The 22,325-nt window shown below is 41.6% G+C and overlaps 1 protein-coding gene across 4 annotated transcripts in view; it reads left to right on the top strand.

Moving 5' to 3' along the window:
* Positions 1-19,541, top strand: part of Sidt1 (SID1 transmembrane family member 1) — a 92,011-nt gene extending 72,470 nt beyond the window's left edge. For 3 of the 4 annotated variants that reach the window (XM_048346630.1, XM_048346627.1, XM_048346629.1), the window contains 10 exons: positions 455-578; positions 787-904; positions 4,166-4,302; positions 5,198-5,306; positions 7,620-7,696; positions 10,304-10,350; positions 15,934-16,039; positions 16,125-16,235; positions 17,371-17,484; positions 19,274-19,541. In XM_048346630.1, coding sequence (XP_048202587.1) covers positions 455-578; positions 787-904; positions 4,166-4,302; positions 5,198-5,306; positions 7,620-7,696; positions 10,304-10,350; positions 15,934-16,039; positions 16,125-16,235; positions 17,371-17,484; positions 19,274-19,336 — 1,006 coding nt within the window. In that variant the 3' untranslated portion in view covers positions 19,337-19,541. The remainder of the gene's footprint in view (positions 1-454; positions 579-786; positions 905-4,165; positions 4,303-5,197; positions 5,307-7,619; positions 7,697-10,303; positions 10,351-15,933; positions 16,040-16,124; positions 16,236-17,370; positions 17,485-19,273) is intronic. The other variant, XR_007210999.1, reaches the window with a different exon arrangement.
* Positions 19,542-22,325: the final 2,784 nt, after the last annotated feature.

Here is a 22,325-nt window from a genome sequence, read left to right on the forward strand (position 1 = left end):
GAACTTTCTTTCTTGCCCCAGAATTGAACCAACCTTGACTTCCTGCAAAAAGCTGTTGCCTATGATCTGCTAGCATTTATTCTGTATTTAACTACTAGAGACCAGAATACTGATACTCAACAAGGGTTTACCTGGGAGAATTCATTCTCACAGCGCAGTGCCTAAGCAGCTCTGGAGCAACACTCCTCAGAATCATACTTTGCCAGTGCCATTAGGGTCAAAGGAGACTGGGCAGTTGTGAGAGATGCTGACCAAGCATTCCTAAGTGGAGATAGACAGGTTACCAAAAGCTAAGTAAGTATCCTGAAATGAAGGCATTAAAGAGCATTTTTGATAATTTTCCAATCCTGAAATAGTAGGGAAAGGTTAGTGGTAGAAAAAAAAAAGAACTCTGAGTTCTCTCATTTATTCATCAATGCATTGGTTACTCTCCTCATTTTTCACTCCCCTACAGTGCCTTCAACAATATTCTCAGCAACCTGGGCCATGTGCTTCTAGGCTTCCTCTTCCTGCTGATAGTCTTGCGCCGGGACATTCTCCATCGAAGAGCCCTAGAAGCTAAGGACATCTTTGCTATGGTGAGGAGAGAATGGGAAAAATCAAAGGTAGGAGCTGGATGGACCATGATCTCAAATAAGACCTGAAAGGAGGAGGGGCATCTGACTTGACAATGTGGTACCCTATTATGTCTAATGAGCTACATGATACCAGAGCACGGGCTTTCAGATTCTGTGGATATGTTGCTAACTAATGTCTTTCTATTGACCACCCTTTCTCCCATTTCAGGAATATGGGATTCCCAAACACTTTGGTCTCTTCTATGCTATGGGCATCGCCCTGATGATGGAAGGAGTGCTCAGTGCTTGTTACCATGTTTGCCCTAATTACTCCAATTTCCAATTCGGTAATCAAACTTTACATCAACTACACAGATTTGTGTTATAGAAGACTTATCCAGGTTCCTTCCAAAAATGCCAAGTTCAAGTTCACCAGAACTAAAAAGCATTTTGTGTGAGCTGCAGCCATCTGAGAACACCTCACCACACAGCATAGCTACCTGTTGTACGTTTTTTTTTTTTCCTTTTTGATCACCTTTTAGACTAGAAAACATTCAACACTGATGATGACCCTGAGGTGGGTTCCCAAAGGCAGAAAATGAGTCAAGAATCAGGTGGCAAGTCAAGTCAATTAAAATCCACCAACAGACTTCTGGAAAGGCCCTTTGATGTAACCTAGCATAGTTGAGAGATTAGACTGCTCTGGGGTGAAGGTCATAGAAAGACTAATTCTTACTAAGTGGCATAGATAGAGGAATAAAAAGATGCATCAGCTTATAGTCTGAAAGACTCAAATTCTTTGTGTGACCCCTTTGGTTGTCCCCATCTGTATGTTAGTCTCATCCTGAAGCTGACTTCTCTTATGGTGGTCAAAATTAAACATAGGAGATCTTGGCTTCATATCCCCATTCTCTAATTCCGGAGGAGGTTTTGAGCTGGCTTCCGGGAGCTTTCACTTATGTGCAAGGGATTTTTTTTTTCTTAAAACCCCAAGATAATGACTTTTCACCTCAAAAATTTACAGTCATATCTCAATGCCTGAGTCAGTCACTAAATACTACCTAGTTCGGGCTAGGTTGCCAAACCAATCAGAAAAGGGGTAAGATTACCTTTTAGCCAATCAGACCTATCCCTGAGCCAAGGGTGGGACTAGCTTTTCTGAAGCTGAGAAGCTGGGAGGTTACTCATTTCTGAGTTGAAAAGAGGATAGAACCAGGTTTGTATTGAAATGCTGTTAAGGAGGAAGGGTGAGCCTGGGTGGAAGAACGCATTCCTGTAATCCCAGAAGTTAGGAGGCTGAAGCAGGAGATTCAGAGTTTGAGGTCAGTCTGGGCTATATAGTGAGATTCTGACTGCAAAATGAAGAAAACTAAAGAGAAAAAAAGGAAAGAGAAGAGAAGAAGAAGGAGTTGAACTAGTAGTCAATCAATAAAATCATCCTTACTTATAGATAACCTTTTTCTTTTTTTATTTTTGTTTGCCAGTCTTGGCACTTGGGACAGGGCCTGAGCACTGTCCCTTGCTTCATTTTGCTCAAGGATAGCACTGTAGCTCTTAAGCACCACTTCTGGCTTTTTCTATATATGTGGTGCTGGGGAATTGAACCCAGGGCTTCATGTATGCGATGCAAACACTTTACCACTAGGCCACATTCCCAGCCCAAAGATAACCTTTTTTTTTTGGTGCCAATTTGGGGCTTGAACTCAAGGCCTGGGCACTGCCCCTGAGGGTTTTTTGCTCAAAACTAGAGCCCTACCACTTGAACCACAACTCCACTTCCAGCTTGTTAGTAGTTAGTTTGAGAAAGGCATCTCATGTACTTTCCTGCCCAAGTTGCTTCAAACTGTGATTGTCAGATCTCATCCTTCTGAATAGCTAGGATTACAGGTGTGAGCCACTGGTGTCCAGCTAAAATATCATATTTTTGAGTATCTGTTTTAAACCTACTTTTTGAGAAAACAAAAAATAGTGGAAGAAAACAAAGGGGCATGATCTCCCTGATATATGACTGTTAAGAAAGGGAGATGGAGAGACAGTAGAGACCAAGTCTGTGAAACCAAAAACTGCTTGTCAAATAGTATTTCCCACAGGATTGGGGCAGCGACCCAACAGTATGTAACTAAAACCAAACAATTACTCAACACATAAAAGTCAAAAATTGACCTCTCAGTGGAATACAATAGCTCAAAATCTATGTATGTACGTTCATAATGACTACTGTCGACATATTGTCTAATCTCGACATTGCATTTAAAGCCCTAGGTGAATTTTCTTAGGAGCGGCCACGTGGCTACTGTATATGTTCTTGATACATTGTGTATTGTATATATGTCTACCTGACCTAGAGAAGGGAAAGAAAAACAGGGTGTAAGATATCACAAGAAATGTACACACTCCCCTACTATGTAACTGTACCCTTTTTGCACAACACCCTGTCCAAAAAATTTGTGTTCAATTAATAAATAAATTAAATTTAAAAAAAATAGTGGAATAAAGTTGGACCATTTTGATCCTATTTACCAAACTCTCCCTCTCCTTCCCCAAAGGCAACAAATATGATTAATTTGGTATTTATCCTTGGAGTTTGTTTTTTGTGTTTACACTACATTAATATTAATTTGCCACATTGTGTTCTGAAATCTTCATTTTTCATTTAACCATCAGTTTTCATTCAACAATGAGAGACTTGATTAAAACTGAATCAAGAAGGTGGAATTTGTTTATTTTTAAAGGCTGTCATATTTCATTATAAAACATGTCACATTTATCAACTCTGTTGAACAACAGTTAGATGTTGGAAATATTTTTCTTTTATATAGACGAAAATGAACCATTCTCCTATATTTCCTTGTGCACATGTGAGAGAGATTTCTGAGATACCTAGAAGTATAAATTCTGTGCATCAAATCACCTGATTTGTACATCTTGTGTTTTGTCAGAGACTTAACAAATTTCTCTCCAGAGTGTTCATTCCTATTCCACTGTGAGAGTTTCTATTTCTCAGCATTATCATTATCATTTGTTATTTTCAGATGTTTAAGGATTTTTTTGAGTAATATGGAGCAGTGAATTGCTGTTTTACTTTGCATCTCTATAATGCAAATGCAGCTAAGCTACATTTAGTGTCTAGTTATTGCCTATCATTTGACTGTCAAGATATATAACACACAATACACACACACACACACACACACACACGCACACGAACAGTAGTCAATGTGGTTATATTTCAAGGTATTGAGAACAATTTTATACACCCACCTGTGCTCTTATTGTCTCACAGTTTAAATCATTACTGTTCAGGATTCTTTCATTATCATTTTTGAACATCAGCCTTTAAAATACAAATACTCCTGCAAGTGGAAGTAATTGGTTATTTATCCTATCATATAATGGATAAAAACAGCCTTAGAGATGGGTTAAAAATGGAGTATGTGGGATTTTTTTTTTTCAGAGAATACACTAGGGGAAGGGGGCTGACATGTTTGGAGGTGTCAGGAAATGTCCACAGGACTGAAATGAAGGGGGACCCAGAAACTGAAGACAAATGTAGAAAGTGTCATCTGTCACCTCCTGAATCTCCTATCTTGACTTATGTGTGTCCTCAGACACCTCCTTCATGTACATGATCGCAGGCCTTTGCATGCTGAAGCTGTATCAGACTCGCCACCCGGACATCAATGCCAGTGCCTACTCTGCCTATGCCTCCTTTGCCGTGGTCATCACGCTCACCGTCCTTGGAGTGGTATGTCCCTCTCCTCCTGCCTTCTGTGCTCTTGAAAAGTACCCTCTTGAGAGGATTTTTGTTGTTTGTTTGACCTTGGGTGCCTTGGGGTGTTTTCTGTTTTGTTTTGCCAGTCCTGGGGCTCAAACTCTGGGTTTGGGCACTGTCCCTGAGCTCCTTTTTCCTCAAGGATAGCACTCTACCACTCAAGCCATAGTGCTACTTCTAGCTTTTTCTGTGATCAATTGGAGATAAGTGTCTCATGGACTTTCCTGCTTGGTCCAGCTTTGAACTGTGGTCCTCAGATCTCAGTCTCCTAAGAAGCTAGGGTTACAGGCACAAGCCAGTAGCACTCCACTAAGGATGCCGGAGTTCAGCACACACTGTCATCATGGGTCCATTTAGGGTACGCTTACTTGATTAATTACGCTTAAATGATTCTTGCTATAAGAAAATGTAGCAGGTGCTTGTAAACCTAGCTCTGAATAATTTTAATATTAAGCTAGAACTGACTTATATCAGATTGGAAAAGATATATCCAAGCTGATTCGAGAGAACCAAGCTGAATAAACAGGAATTACTTTCTAAATGTTCATGGGCAGCACTGTAGACTGTCTTTGGTTATTTAAAGAGCCTTGTCCCCACCCCCCACCCCCCACTGTAGACTTATGGCTCCTTCATCTGTGTTGTTCAGCTGACTCTCCTATTTTTCTCCTATTTTCCTATTTTCTGTTTTTATCTGGCCAGGTAGCTGTTATTTTTCCCATCTACTGTGCAGTAATATCCTTGTGATTTCTAGGAAGTGAGAGAACATAAAATATACACATATACAGTTAGTTTTTGTCTCCTTAAGATTGCATAAGAGACAATTCTAGTAGAAAATTCAGATCAAAGCAATCTACATTTTTACTCCTAGGTGTTTGGAAAAAATGATGTGTGGTTCTGGGTCATTTTCTCTGCAATCCATATTCTGGCCTCCCTGGCCCTCAGCTCCCAGATCTACTACATGGGTCGTTTCAAGATAGGTAAGTTGCCTTTCTCTGTGGTCAGTACATGGTCTACTTACCCTGATGCCTTCTGTTATCCTAAATCAGAGTGTTACTGATCATCATGAATATGTGTTCTGAAGTCTGTGCTGTGTTTAATTATCTCCAAGAATATATTCCTTACAGGATTTCAATAAGTTGTGACCACTGCTTGTGTTTTCAACTGCGAAACTAAGTGTGCCACTCCTCAGAACTGAGGCACACCTACAGCTCCTACTTGTAAACACATGTCACCAGGATCTCAATGTGTATTAGGAGAAAAGGTTAACTTATTTGAAACCACAGATGTAGGCAAAGGGAATTTCCATTACCATGTTCCTGAATATCAAGGGTGTTGATGATGTTATCCATAATACAACACTAAGTCAGTTTGTCTTTCAAATGAAATAAAGATAACATACTATATGATGGCTATGTAGTAACTTCTGAGAATCCAAACAGGTGAAAGACGTCATCCACAAAGACTGGTGAAAGTTTATTCCATAAACCCAAAAGGACAAAAGAGAAGGAGTTACCAAAATGTATCCTGGAGAGGAATGAGAGGAATTTTCTCCTGGGCAGTTAATCACTCTGAAAGAAGCAGTGACCTTTAGATGACAGACATTGCCAGCCTGAGGCAACCTCATAGGGAAATAACTACTCTAACCTCAGTCTCCTCCCTTGACCATGTAGTGTCCTGATGGGGATCCTCACCGCCTACCCCCAGGGTTCAAACATGTCAACTTCCTTTGTCTGGTACAAAGAGAGAGACATGTTGCAAGTGGGAAGGGCTACTTGGAGTTTAACTGACTGTTCAAATTCTGTGCCCAGGGAGTCTTCCTTAGGTGATGACAGGGGAGCCTGAATCAAAAGGAAAACATGTTGTTTCTTTGTGATAATGAAGGTATTTCAAGTTAGTCCCAAGTCAGGAAGTTGGGTTTATGAACCTTGGAGTTAATGTTCTGCCGACTCCAACCTCTCTATTGATATCATCTGCTGCCTTTGCTTTCTGACTGTATGCTTTCCCAAGGGCCCTCAGACTACAATAGAAAATAAATATAGATCAGGAGAGGCAGCAGTGGTAAGACAGAACGTATCGTATGTAGGACGGCACACAGAGAGCACCTTCACAGATCACTCTGTGAGCCCAGGACAGAGGCCTCACAGATTGCTCAGGAAAGGATAGATTAGAAAAGTGGCAAGATGATGCACCACAATAGATAGAGAGGGAGAGAGAAATCCCACCTGAATATGGAGTCGCAGACTGAAAGACTATGTTCTTTGTGATAACCAAATATTGCTTCTATCATAGGAAATGAAACCATGCACATTGTTTTGAGAAAGCAAAATAAAATGACCTGTAGTTTATCTGTTTGGTTTCTGTCTTACAAATCATTTCTTTCTCTCATTTCTTCTCTGCTTCCCACTGATTCAGATGTGTCTGACACAGGTAATGTCCTGCTATCCTTCCTAGGCTCTAGGTTGTTTCCTGTCTAGGTGCTCTGGGTGAATGTATGCCAGCTCTGTGCCCTGAATACTCCCTTCCAGGTCAGGCAAGCTGTGTTGGAGGGAGGGGATCCAAAGAGAGGGAGAAAGGCCAGGCTGCCCTGGGGCCTGCTGTCTACCTCTTCTGATGTTACAAGGCCAAGGCCTTCCTTCCTGATTCATTCACTAGCTGAGTAGCCTTGAAGAGAAATAGCACCCATAACAGAGTGGGAACCCACACTGTCAGAAATGCTGGCTCTCTGCAGATTGAGTCTGCATCTGATACCAACCATGTGGACAGTTGACATAGAGCCCCATGTTTGACCTTGATTCATTCTTCTTATAATGTGCACACTGATGGCATTTCATGCTTTCCTTTTACATTGCATCATTTAAAGCTTTGCTATCTTTTTCTCTCCATCTTAACTTGCAGCCTTTTGATTTTTCTGACTGGTTGCAATACAGATACGCATACTGAACCTGCTGGGGACAGGCCCAGGACCCTTTGGCTCAATTCTTACTAATTCATAACCACATTGAGAAATAGAGATTGTAAGGGTCACCAGCCACCCATGTTATTTGCGGGATTTGTTATTCATGTCTTTCTTGTTTGTCTTTCTTCTCTGTAATGCATGGACCTCATGCCCTTTGTGACAATGGCATCTTTAGAGAATATATTGATTGTTCACCCATTATATACCGAACATCTTAAAGCAATTTAATGAAGCAAAGATGGCATTATCCTAGCCACAAAAGCTTGGACCCTATCCCCATGTTTGTATTTTCCCTGTCTTAAGCCTTTTCATCATTCAGTTGTGTCATCGGCAGATTTGGGGATTTTCCGGCGGGCCGCTATGGTGTTCTACACAGACTGTGTCCAGCAGTGTAGCCGGCCTCTGTACATGGTACGTGCATGCTCCTCTGTTCTTGGCCTCTTTCCAGAAAGTAGAACAGCAGGAAGGCTAGGCTGGGGGCTGTCACTCAAAGCTACAGAAATCAAAAGGACCAGATGGCCCAGAGTGGCTGGGGTCCAGTTAGTGGGAGAAGAATGTTACTTCCTCTTTTTGAAAAAAGAAAAAAAGACAAGAGACTATTGCCCCATTTTTGTAAACAAAATATTTGTTAGTTTATAGAGATTGAATTGAAAGAACATATATACCAAACATTTGAAGAGTGATCATTGTTGTGGAGAAATATCAAGAGAGAATGTCCCACCGCGAAAGGAAATATCCTGCCCAAGAGCAACATAAAGCTCAAGAAATCACTTGGAATAGCTCACACTTAAAATCTTAGCTCCTCAGGAGGCTGAAATCTGAGGAGGGCAGTTCAAAGCCAGCTCAGGCAAAAAAGCCCCTGTGAGACTCTTATTCCCAATTACCCATTCAAAAATGGGAAGTGGGGGCTGGGAATATGGCCTAGTGGTAGAGTGCTTGCCTCGAATACATGAAGCCCTGGGTTCGATTCCTCAGCACTACATATACAGAAAAAGCCAGAAGTGGCGCTGTGGCTTAAGTGGTAAGAGTGCTAGCCTTAAGCAAAAGAAGCCAGGGACAGTGCTTGGGCCCTGAGTTCAAGCCCCAGGACTGGCAAAAAATAAACAACAAACAAAAACAGGAAGTGGAGCTATGGCTCAAAGCGGTACCCTTTGAGCAAAAGAAGCTACCCTTGGGCAAAAGAAGAACTCAGGAATAGCTCCCCAGCCCTGAGTTCAAGCCTCACAATGGACAACAGCAGCAGCAAAAAAATCATTTGGTACAAGACAGGATAGAGACAGATGTGCCTCATATGCTTGAGCTGTCTATGATTGTGTCACAGGATTGATCATTTTATATGGCCAGCAAAAAAATGCAAATATCCAAATGACCTTGACAGGAAGAAGTGTTCCCTCCTCTGCAGGGGACCTTGTAGGAGTGAAAGGCACACTGCAGGACATCGGGAATAAACCCAGACTGTCCCACAGCAAACTGGCATGTATGGCCTCTTGAATCATTTTCATTACTTACTATTTCCCACAGTATGCATTTTCCTATGGTTTGAGGTTTTACAAAATGAGCTCAATTTTTTTTCAAACTATAGTTACTGCTTGATGATTGAAATCTATTTCTAAAAGTAATCCCTTAACATTTTTTTTTTTTTTTGGCCAGTCCTGGGCCTTGGACTCAGGGCCTGAGCACTGTCCCTGGCTTCCTTTTGTTCAAGGCTAGCACTCTGCCACTTGAGCCACAGCGCCACTTCTGGCCATTTTCTGTATATGTGGTGCTGGGGAATCGAACCCAGGGCCTCATGTATACGAGGCAAGCACTCTTGCCACTAGGCCATATCCCCAGCCCTCCCTTAACATTTTTAACATACTATCTGAATAATGTTTACCCTGAGCTTAGAGCCCTGGGCCAGCCCTGCTGAGTCTTGACTCAGAATGACTTTGGCAAGTGACTGACAGGGAGGCTACTTGCCTCCTCTAAGTGCACCAACCCAGTTTACTCAATTCTGTGGCCTGAGCCACAGAACCTAACACATAGGAATTCAATACAATAAACATCTATTGATCTCTCTCTCTCTCTCTCTCTCTCTCTCTCTCTCTGTGTATTCATGAGTACATATGTATGTCTGTCTGTATCTATATCTGTATCTGTATTGGGGCTTGAATTCAAGGCTTTGGTGCTGTCCCTTAGCTTTTTCATTCAAGGTTAGCTCTCTACCATTGAGCCACAGCTCCACTTTGAGACTGCAGCCACCTTGCTAACTGCTAATCTTTCATGATCAGAAGGGATTTGACATAGAGGAATGTGAAAATTATTTAGCTTCTGGAGCTTAGGCAGAAGCTACTGGCACTTTTTTTTAAAACGAGAGAATGGAGGCTAGAAGGGTTGATTCGGGTGAGAATTAAAAAGCATCCATGACAGAACTATATCTACTAAGAAATCAGCACACCAGCTCTGCGCAGGTGGCTCGTGCCCATAATCCTGGCTACTCAGAAGGCCGAGATCTGAGGATCATGGCTGAAAGCCAGTCCAGGCAAGAAAGTCCGTGAGACTCTTTTCTCCAATTAACCACCAGAAAACTGGAAGCGGTGCTGTGGCTCCAATGATAGAGTGCAAGCCTTGAGCTGAAGAGCTCAGGGACAGCGCCGAGGCCCTGAGTTCAAGCTGCACAACCGACAGCAACAAGAAAAACAAAAAAGAAAGACATCAGCACACCACTAGCCTCCACACTGAGACATGGGCCCAACTGCTCAAATCTAGTGAATTGGGGAGGAAGGTGGGGATATCCAGGTTCTACTTTGCTGATAGTTTCTTTTATGGAGATGAGGTCAGGTTTGTTTGCAGTCTAAGGCCTTACTCTGTGGCCTTGGTAGAGGTTCAGTATTGGATCCCAGGCAAAGCTGTTCTTAGAACCACAGAAACTAATTCTCAGCAAAGCACTGTATTCCCAGAGTTGATGCTTTCAGTATTAGGTTACAAGAAAATATTCTGTGCAGCCTCTTATTTGGTGTTTTCTTTTCTCTTTTGCAGGATAGAATGGTGTTGCTTGTTGTGGGGAATCTGGTTAATTGGTCCTTGTAAGTAGTCTGAGGGAAGTATGCCTTTATTTTTATTAATGTTTGTAACACTGTTGGTTAGCTTTCCTTGACTGTTTTTTCTGCTCTGTTCTTTTCCTCTTTCTTTCCTTCCTTCCTTGTTTGTTTGTTTCTCTTTGTCTGTCTTTTTTTCTTTCTCTCTTTTTTTATTGCTGGTTTCTTAATCCTGTGCTTCGTGACAAGATCTCTACCCCTTTAGCCCCTCCCCCAGCCCAGAGCTTCAGTTATTTTTTCATGTAGCATCTCTCACTTTTGCCAGAGCTGGCCTCTGACACAGATTGTCTTACCTATGCCTCTCATGTAACTGGGACCACAAGTGAGTCTTCACATCCCACTTATTTATCAAGATGAGGTCGTACTTTTCCTCCCAGTCTGCCTTCAAACCGCAACTTTCCCACTTCTACTTCCCAGCAGCCTAGATTACAGGCTGAGTCACCTACGTAGCACTGCTATTTTGCAAGGAAATCTGATACTAAGGAGAGAGAAAGACTCTGCTTTCCTAGAGATTTAGTGAAAAGTTGTTTTTCCTCCTGCAAAGAAAGCACTGGGAAGTTCTGGTCACTTCTTTTAAAGCCTTGATGAGTTGATTGAGTTCATTTGCTCAACATAACAAACATTTGTAGACAAGACAGACAGACAGACAGATGTGATGGATAAATATTATGGCAGTAAGCACAAATCTGCAACACCATTTCAAATTACTTTATAGAACGTTCAATAAAGGCTTCCCAGTAGACATTCTCTACTGAAGAATTTTGCTTTTTTTCCTTCCTTCTTTCTTTTTTCTCTTTTTCCTTGCCTCCCTCCCTTTCTTCCTTCCTGCATTCTTTTTCACTTCCCTTCCTCCCTTCTTCCTTCCATGTCTTTGCTTCTTTTTTTCATTTCACTATTTTATTGGCATTTATTTTATAGTACAAGAGGTTCATCATAATAGAATTTCTCTTCTTGTTGTGTGTATGCATGTGTGTACATGTGTGCAACTCTTTCTTATTTCTTTCTTCCCCTGTAGGTCTCTTCCAGAATAGTCTATATGCTTCCTCTTCACATCCCTCTTCCTTCCTTTGGCCTTATTTCTTTAAATGAACTCCAAATAGAACAGTACAGTGCATTTTTATCTAACTGAAAATTATACAGCCTAGTCTCATTTTGATGATGTGAATTATATTATTGATAACTCAAAAATAACCAACCTTAAGTTGATTTATTTATGGCCCTTAGCTGATATGCTTTTCCGAGTGAATACCCTTGGAGAGAAAATTTCTGGCATATGTTAGGACATACAAGGGAATGAAGGAGGCACACATTCAGGATCAAGTCATGGGAATTGCAATCTTATTTAGGGGAGAGAGCTGATGGAAGAAACTTTTCTTAGTGTCATCCTGGGGAGTCCACCTAGCAGAGGAGCAAATTCCATGCCTTTGAATCCCTCCTGTGCTTGCAGCAAGTCAAGATGAGGCAGGTAGTGGTCCCTTCTAGAGCCACCCCCTTTTAAAAGCTAACTCCACTGTCTTAGTTATACAAAACATGGCACTCATAAGAGGAAAGTGACCTGCTGCTTCATAATAAACAGCTATGACTGTGGTCCCAGGAGCTCAGAATCACCTGGCTTGTCTCTGCTTCTCTACACTCTGCTCACAAGACAAGACAAAGGGCCTCTCTTCTTACACCATTCTGTAGATAGCAAGTCCTCCAAGCATGAGCTGTGATGATACAGAGCAGTGTGATTGCTCAGGAGGTGACCTCCTACTCATTGGCTCCATACAGACATCATGTGATTTAATGTCCAAGGAAAAAAAAGAAAGAAGAAATGTGAGGTGTGTGTGTGTGTGTGTGGTGTCAGAGAAAGAAAGTATTAACATACATATATGTATATGAATGCATGTATACATATCTACATTTTTTGGTCAGTCATGGGGCTTGAACTCAGGGCTTAGGGACAGTCCCTGAGCTTTTCTGCTCAAAGACAGCACTCTACCACTCTGAGCCACAGCTCTACTTCTTATTTTCTGGTGGTTAATTGGAGATAAGAGTCCCAGTGGCTTTCCTTTCCCTGGCTGGCTTTGAACTACAATCCTCAGATCTCAGCCTCCTGAGTAGCTAGGATGACAGGCATAAGCCACCAATGCCTGGCTAATATTTACACAGTTAATTCAAGAGAAAGCAAGTACAACAATAATAATACAAATGTGGCAAGATAAAGTGTGTTTTAGTATACCAACAATTTCAAAATCTGAAAGCGGGGGGGTCAGGGGGAAAAAAACTGAGAGAAAAGAAATGTCCTCATACCTGACTTATGTGACTGTAACCCTTCTGTACATCACTTTTATGATAAAATTAAAGCAAAACAAAAAAAATCTGAAAGAAGAAAGTTTCTTCTATTACATAAAACAAAGTCAGTTGGAATATAAAATGAAAGTCCATTAATAACACCTTTACAAGTGAAGTACTTAGGAATAAATTTGGAAATGTGCTGAATCTTTCAAAAGAAAATGTAATTGCCTTCTTAGGAAACATAAAGGAAAAGTTAACTAAATGAAGAAAGATGTCAAGGCCTGGGTAGGAAGATTAACTATTAGAACGTTATCTCTTCCCAAGTTAGCACATAAATTTAGAAATGGAATTACATTAATATGATTTTATTCTAAAGTTTATTTGCTTGCTTAAGCAAAAATTTCAAAAGTCTCTAAATAACAGAAGAAAAGAGGACCAGAGGGTAATAGAGATTGGCCAGCACTATCCAATAGGATTTTGTATATAAATAAATAGAACGTTTGAGCTCAATGTTATGCACTCTACAACTCCTAATATTATTAAAATGTGAACACAGAACTTGAAATACTGCTAATGTGACTGAAGAACTGGATTTTTAATTAATTACAATTAATTAATTTAAATAGCTATGGGTGGCTAACAAATGTGATAAGATAGCCCAACCAAATAGTTGCATATATTCTAAAATAATAATAAAACAGGAAGATGCTGACCCTAAATTAGTCAATAGATTCTAATAGAGAGGTCAGAAACCCACCAAAATACTGTATAGATGCAGAATTTTATATATTAAAAATATATAATCATGTTAATTGTACACATCAATGGAGATTTGGGGGCTGCTTTAATACATGTATATAGCACGTCCTGATCAACCAGCCTCTATCCATCCACCTTTCCTCCACTTCTCAACTTCTACTTATCTTTAACATCCAGGTCCCCTTTTCTCCGTCCTCTCTTCCTATCTGTCCCTGTCTCTCTCTTTCGCCTCTATTTCTTCTTTTTCTTCTCTACTTTTTCTTTATACATATGAAAGAGCATGCTGCAACACTCGTCTTTCTTTATGTCCATCTGTCTTTCTTGCCAGTTACCAGGGCTTGAACTCAGGCTTCTTGGTCTTACTTAATTTTTTCACTCACAGCTGGTACGCTATCACTTGAGCCAAGCCTCTGGTCCGGCATTTTGCTGATTAATTACAGATAAAGTCTCTTGGATTTTTGTGTCCTGACTGGTCTTAGCCACCTGAGTAGCTAGAACTATTGGCACTTAGCAATATAAATCACATTTTCTGTATTTATTTATTCACTGATAGACCTCGGTTGAATCCGTGTCTTTCTTATTACTAATGCTGCAATAAACATGGGTGTGTGGATATTTCTTTGGTACACTGATTTCATTTCCTTTGGCTATATACCAGTGGTACCAGCAGTAGATCTGGATCATATGGTGAGCCTGATTTTAGTTTTTTGAGAGTTCCCAATACTGTTTTCATTATAGCTGTCCTAATTTGCAGTAAACGTGAAAGACTTCCTTTTTTCCCCACATTCTTTCCAGCATGTTATTTTACTATTTGTTATTGGGGTGAGGGGTGTGAAAGAGAGAGAGAGAGAGAGAGAGAGAGAGAGAGAGAGAGTTGGTAATAGCCATTCTAAACTAGGTAAGATAGAATGCTATTGTGGTTTTAATCTGCATATCCTTGATACATATTTATTGGTCATTTGTAGTCCTTTTGAGAACTGCCTATTCAGGTCATTTGCACATTTTTTACATTGGATTACTTGTCTTTTGAAATCTTCCTGAGTTTGTTCTATGTTCTAGACACCAATCCTTTGTCAGCTAAGTAATCGACAAATCTTTTATCCTATTCTGTAGGCTCTTTTCACTCTATTGACTATTTTTTTTTTTTTTTTGGCCAGTCCTGGGCCTTGAACTCAGGGCCTGAGCGCTGTCCCTGGCTTCCTTTTGCTCAAGGCTAGCACTCTGCCACTAGAGCCACAGCACCACTTCTGGCCGTTTTCTGTACATGTGGTGCTGGGGAATCGAACCCAGTGCCTCATGTATACGAGGCAAGCTCTCTTGCCACTAGGCCATATCCCCAGCCTCTCTATTGACTATTTCTTGTGCTGTGAAGGTTTTTAGTTTGATGCAATCCATTTATCTATGTTTTGCTTTTGTTTTCTGTGTTTTTAGGGCCAAGATAAAGAGCTTCTAAAGTATGTGTGTCAATCTGTATTTATTAAAAACAATTTCAGATAGGAGATGAAGAGTAATGTCACATTTTATTATAACACCAAATAGAAACTTGAAACAAAATTGAAGTCAAATCTCAACCATAGAAAACCAGTATCCATTTACCAAGGGACAGTTAACATGCTTTTGTAATGTTTTTAGCCAATTCTTGAGATCACTCTACTTGTGGTAATCAACCCTATGGGATTTGTCTTATATTTTAAAAATAAACATGATATGTCTGAAGGTATCCATTTATTCACAAGAGTTCAGGAGCCTGGAAAGCTGGATTTCAACCAGAGAAGGACTGCACTCAATGTATTCACTTATGGAGACTTGCCATTACCATAAAAAATAGATGTTCTGAAAATTATTTAAAAAATTGAATGCTAAATTATACAATCATGTACTGATTAGTGATACTTCCATGAACAGAGGACCATATTCACAACAATGATCCCATAAGACAAAATCACCTAGTCCCTCAATAAGCACCCAGGTTGGTGTTAAGTATTCTCTGTGATGTTTGGGTAATGCCACAATCACTCAGTGATGCATCTCTCAGGACATACCCTTGTCATTAACCTACAGGAAGGTAAGTTAAAGTGGGGCTTTTGAGCAGTACTAGGATTTGAACTCAGGGTCTTATGCTTGTTAGGCAAATGCTCAACTACCTGAGCTACACACACCCAGTCCTTTTCATTTATGTTATTTTCTAATAAAGTCTTACATGTATGCCCAGACTGGACTAGGCCATACCCTCCTATTTGTACTTCCTGCATAGGTAAAGTGACAGGCACACACCTCCCCATCCAGTTTTTTATTAGTTGAAATGGAACTTTTTTGCTTAGACTGACCTAGAACCACCATCCTCCTGAGTATCTAGGGTTACAGGCATGAACCACCACACCTGACTTGTAAGTGGGTACTTTAAATAAATTCTTCCCCCTTCCCAACCGCCCCCCGCAAATAGGAATGAGGCAGTGAAAAATCCAACCTTGTTACAAATCCACCTTCTCTCTCCCACAATCTCCTCCCTCTCCTCCCCCGCCCCTATGTCCTTAGTGCCCTCTTTGGACTGATCTACCGGCCCAGGGACTTTGCATCCTACATGCTGGGCATCTTCATCTGCAACCTGCTGCTGTACCTGGCTTTCTATATCATCATGAAGGTAAGGATGCTGGGAAGCCGGGAGTGCCCTGGTCTAGTGGTGGTAATGACTCCATCTTCCCTACCCCTGTGTCTCCTCCCCACAGCTTCGCAGCTCTGAGAAGGTCCTTCCTATGCCTCTTTTCTGCATTGTGGCCACTGCGGTGGTGTGGGCAGCCGCCCTGTATTTCTTCTTCCAGAATCTCAGCAGCTGGGAGGTAAGCGCATGGCCTTTTTGACCTTTCTGCCTCCCTCTCTTAATGGATTTGCTGTTTTCTCCCTACTACTTTCACCAAATAGATTCTGAAGGGATGGGTTTAGTATCCACATGTAAATCTTCAGCAGGTGGCACGTGGTCACCATTTTCAGGCTAACTCATTATAAATGCACCAGTCTCAATAGACACATGCAAATTCTCTCAAGACTCCCATTCCCAATAGATAGTTATCATGTGCAGAAACTGGATTCATGCATCTTCTCCATCTTTCCTATGGCTACATCCATCAACAAATACCATGTGGGGGTTTACTATATCCATTTTACAGATGGGAAAGCTGAGCCCTCCAAAGTCAGTGCTCAAAGACAGGAAGTCTCAGCTTTCCATCCCAACCATTACCAGAGTTAATTATAGGACATTTTCATCACCCCAGAAAGAAAACTGATAACTATGAGAAGCTACTCCCTATTTCTCCCTAACCTGATGGCAATTGTCAACTACTAATCTACCTTTTGTCTGTGTATATTGTTTATTCTGGACATTTTTTTATATAATGGGGTCACATAATCTGTGTACTTTGGGTCAGACTTCTTCATGTTGCCCAGTGGGTCAGTCCCTCATGCTCTGTTATCACGGATTCATATTCCACTGTGACTAGGTGCTAGTGGTTCACAACTGTAATTCTAGTCACTCAGGAGGCTGATGTCTGAGGATTGTGGTTCAAACCCAGCTTGAGCAGGAAAGTCATGAGACTCTTATCTCCAATTAACTATCAAACAGCCAGAAGTGGAAGTGTGGTTCAAGTGGTAGAGCACCAGTGTTGAGTGGGAAAAGCTAAGGGACAGCACTCAGATCCTGAATTCAAGCCCCAGTGCTGGTACATACACAAAACTCCTGGAGGGATCTAGCCCGTGTTGTCTGTGCATTCTTCAGCTGGTAGACATATGGGTTGTTTCTGCATTGGACTATGATCCGTTATGCTGCTGTGAATAACTGTGTACAAATTTGCTTGCTGGTACATTTGCTTGGAATCTAGTTTTCTGAGCCATCTAGAAGCATTTGTAGCTTCCTACATATCAAAGCATGAACCCCTGGGTGGTGGGAATCTTGCCCACATCCTGCCTCCCCTTCCTCAGGGAACGCCAGCTGAGTCCCGGGAGAAGAATCGTGAGTGCATCCTGCTGAACTTCTTCGATGACCATGACATCTGGCATTTCCTCTCTGCCACTGCCCTGTTTTTCTCATTTTTGGTGAGATATGATTATCGTATCTTTTTGTTGCTTTCTTCTCTCTTTACCTTTTTGTTTTCTGCTCTTCCTTATACCTTCCTTTATAGTCTTAATTTACTTTTCCAGTTCTTCATTGTAAGTAAACATAAAGACCTTTTTGCTAGCGTTGTAGCCTTTGGTGAGATGTTAACTTTCATTTTCCTTTTCTTTCGTGTGTGTGTGTGTGTGTGTGTGTGTGTGTGTCTGTATCTGTGTCTGTGTGTCTGTGTTGGTACTGGTGCTTGAACTCAAGGCCTCATGCATTGATTAGCTCAAGTTTTGCTCAAGACTGGCTCTCTACCCCTTGAGCTGCATCTTCTTTTCTGGACTTTTGGTGGTTAATTAGATATAAGAATCCTGTAAAGTTGTGTGCCTGGTCTGGCTTCAAACCTCTTTTTGCAGATCTCAGCCTCCTGAGTAGCTGGGAATACAGATGTGAGCACTTGTACCTGATCTATTTGTCAATATTTTTTGACAGAAAATTATTTTCCCTTAGTTGCATACCACATTGGGACTGAATTGCTTATTAGCCTCATCTGCCCAGAATTCCCATTAAAATTTCCATGATGTTGGGTGGTTTCTTCTTATAGTAGACTTACTTCCCTTTCCCTCCTATAGGCTCACTGAATATAAATTTTACAGATTAAGCCCCTGCTACCTCTTAACCAGTCTGCTCCAAAACTCTCCTGTAGTCTCCTTGGTATTTTGTTGTACCCTTTTCCTAGAACCCAATATGTTTATGTCAGTCTAAGATAATAGCTCTCAAAACCCTCTGATCCTACTTGACATTTCCAAATTTAAAGTCCATGGTGTTGGTACATGAGTTTGATTGACACCACCACCAGGCTCCTGGGCTCCCATTATTGTCCTTTCCAAGCACTCTTGCAACTCAAAAGTGGAGCTGGGCTGTCCCCTTGTGGCCAGTGTGGAAAGTTTAACCAACCCGTACAGACATTTTGTTTGACTTTTCTCTGTGATGACCCCTTTCATGAGACCAGAGTGGAGCTAAGAGTTCCTCATAATAATGGAATGAGAAACAGTCCATATCTTAAATTCCAATATTTTATGCAACAAGATTTTATTTCCTTCAGGTCTTAAATATCACTTTCCAGTGTATGACTCCCAAGGCAAGCCTATCCAAAACCCTACAACCCTACCCCAAACCCCTCCCCAGTTTAAGTCTAATCCTCAGAATACATTACAGCCTACAAAACTACTTTTTTACTGGAGTTTCTTTTTTTGTCTAAATCCTCTCTTGAATGTAAGCCCCCTAGGGGTGTTTGCCTTTTCTACCCTAAGTTGTAACTCCAGCATTTCCAACAGCAAACTGCCAGGTGATAATGGTTCACGCCTATAGTCCTAGCTTACTCAGGAGGCTGAGCTCTAAGGATCACTGTTTGAAACCAGCCTGGGCAGAAAACTCCACAAATGACTCTTATCTCCGGTTAAATAGCAAAAACAAACAAACAACAACAAAAGAAAAGGCCAGAAGTAGAGATGTGGCTCAAGGGGTAGAGTGCCAGCTTTGAGTAAAAAAGCTAAATGATAACACAAAGACCTTAGTTCAATTTATACAGAGAGAGAGAGAGAGAGAGAGAGAGGCACGTAATAAACTCCCCTGAGTGTTTAAGTGATAAATGAGCTGTCTAACTATAATCAGTGCCAATGAAGAGCAAGGCACTGCAGATTACTGCTGAAGCTGTAAAGCAGAAAATCAGGGACTTGGCATGGCCTTGCACATTCCTTCAGGTCTCTCTTCCTCTCCCTTCAGGTTTTGTTGACTCTGGACGACGACCTGGATGTGGTTCGCAGAGACCAGATCCCTGTGTTCTGAGCATTCAGCATTATGAGGGGAGAGGGAGTCGTCCATCTTGGTGCTGTTTCCTGAAAAATGTATGAGCTGCAAGTATGGCTGAAGTGGTAAAGCACTTGCTAGCAAGCAAGAGGCCCCAGTACAAATCCCAGTACTGAATGAAAAAAAGAAAAAACCAATACAGTGACTGCAGGTAACGTGGCCACTGCCCGTGCTCTACTCCCATCTGTGGAGTCAACTCCACCTATGTGTGCACGGGAAGGAGAGCTGCTCCAGTCCATGCAAACCCCAGAAGAGCGGAATGGAAAACAGGTGGACAGACAAGCACTCAACTTCTCTTTGCAACTTAGACATGGGGCGCCTCCACCCTCACCTGAGATGAGGCAGCGTTTTGCCAGCCACTCTTGCCTCCAGCTGCCATCCTGCCCAACAAGGCCAGCCACTTGGATGCCCACTTCCCCAGAAACCTGGATGTGGCCACCTTTGCACCTCTGAGCCACCAAGGCATTGCCTCATTTCTCCACTGTCCCAGAAGTAGTGATTCCTCAGAGTTTGGCACAGGGTGCAGAGAAGACCCCAAATCTTCCCTAGCTGGAACAGATGCTCTAGTAGCACCCACCTGGTAGCCTCCCTAGAAGGATGATGGAATGGTTTCCCCAGGGGGAACCATTTAGACTCCTGATTGGGCTTTGTCAAACACTCCTCTGAACAAATAATCCAAAGTAAGACCAAGGTCACAGGGATCCCCTATTTCTTCGTGTCTCCATCTCACTGCCATGTGCTGACCCTAAATTCTTGGAAAGGTCCTGTTACTCTGTAGACAACTGCTCAGCTCCAGAATGAGAGAGGAAATGGGGGAGGGGAAAGAAGATATACCAAGAGGAGTAACAAGAAAAATAAATGACAGTGCTAAGGGACTGGAAATGCCAGCATCCAGTACACTGGCCTTTGCTGAAGGACTCAGTCCCTCCAGGGCAAATCCCACAAAGGAGCAGTGCCTACTCAGCTTTAACCACACAGTTCCTTGCTATTCACATACTACCTTTGGAGGAGAAATAAATGTTCTTACCATGGTTACTTGAAATTCTCCATGACTGAGCATTGTCTATCATGTAGGTAGCTAAGGGCCCAGGCCTTTCTCTCTGGACTGCTCATAACTCAGGATGGATGCATGTTCCCTTGCCCCTCTGGTTACAAAGAGCAATCAGAGCTAACCTAGTATTACCTCTTGTTGCCCCTGACTCTCATTCTCTCCCCTGTAAGGTGTGGCAAAGCTCAGTGTCCCAGACCCTTCTCATGCTATCTGGCAACCCTGCTCTGAGGAGCAGAACCCTGTTCTGACCCAGATGCCTGGTTGCCTAAGCTATGACATCAGAGAATGGCCAAGGTGTCATTAAAAGATCATCGTGCACATATGTGCACACTTGTGTGTTTGCTAGTGAAACTGAAGTCACTTCTCTTCTTTCCTAATCACTCATTAAAGAAATGGATCGGACCTTCCCTTAAAAAAATAAATTATTATTCTTTCTCCAATATTTGCATAATGTTCAAACATATACTTTGGGAATTTGAACAGTAACATTTTCTTGATTTTAAAAACACAAAAATAGGAAAAAATTGGAAAATTGTGTGTGTGTGTTACTTTAAAACACCTCTAAGTTTATATCTGGCCTTCTGTTATTCTTTATTACTTATATCTATTGGCTCCTATAGGCCTTTTAAAGGCCACCAATTAAATGCTGTGTTAATGTAACCATTAAAAAAAAAAAACAAAAACATTGCCAAATCTTCATAAGAATGGGCTTGACCTACCACCTTCAACACAAAGGATCCACTAAGGATGTATGGACCAATAAGTCCCTAGCCATCTGAACTGGATAAATCAAATGATGCAGTAACAGTGTGTGTGTGTGTGTGTGTGTGTGTGTGTGTGTGTGTGTAGAAATGTGGAGAGCTCAGTGTGTGTGTGTGTGTGTGTGTGTGTGTGTGTGTGTGTAGAAATGTGGAGAGCTCTGTGGAACCACTGTGAGTTGTCCGAAGGTGGCCAGCCACACATTCTGCAGGTTATTTCATTTACTCTGCCTCATCCACATTGCTGTGTTCTCCCTGCTATTGTTATCAGTAGGAGATCAAAGAGCTGAAGAGCCTAAATTCTTGGTGTCTCCAACAATGGAATAAACACACACAGGTTAAAAAAAAAAAGTGGTAAAGCATTGAGTTTAACAGAAAGTACACCTTTAGCAGAAATGGCCCTTGAGCTAGGTGATTCAAGAGTAAGGTTTATTTAAGTAGAGAAAGTGGAGACATTTCCGGTTCCCCATGAAGGAAATGGGGGTTGAAGGCAAAAACAGCAGCTGTTGTCTGCTGCCATTACTCTTTGTGAACTAGTGGAGAACGCACAGTCCTAGCACCTCCAACCTTTAGGCAAAGGTTCTGGGTAGCCAAGACAGCTGTTACTTATTCTAAGATATAGATGTCTCAGGGCCTAACACAAACACAAGGTCAGCTTGAGGGCTTCCTTTCTGAAGTTTCTCATCTTCAGGTCTCTAATTTTTACCATTACAAAGGAGAGATTCTTATCTCCCTAAGGTCTCTGGGGCACCGGCCTTGTACCTTAGCAATTAAATAGAGGGAAGCTTAACTGCTTTGTTTGTTTCAACTTCTGAGTCTGTACCCTTTGTATTTATTAAAAAGAATATACTTTCTCTGTCTCTTCACTGGCCACATTTCCTTGTAAATGACTCTGAATCTTAAAAGGAGGTACAGAGGGAGGAGAGGGAGAATTCCTGGGTGTCTACACCAGGACTAGGGGTTGGTTTCAGCATTCTTTTCCTAAAGCTAGTCTGCTCATTACATAGTCACTGTTGGTGGTCTTTTCTTTTTCTTTTTGTGGTGCTGAAGACTCAGGGTCTGTATTTACTAGGCAAGTGCTCTTCCACTGAGCTAAATCCCCAACTCCTCATGGTTATTTTTGTTGCATCTAACAGGGCTAAAACTCTAGGCTAGGCCA

Source organism: Perognathus longimembris, chromosome 5, assembly GCF_023159225.1.
Source record: "Perognathus longimembris pacificus isolate PPM17 chromosome 5, ASM2315922v1, whole genome shotgun sequence".
Lineage (NCBI taxonomy): Eukaryota > Metazoa > Chordata > Mammalia > Rodentia > Heteromyidae > Perognathus > Perognathus longimembris.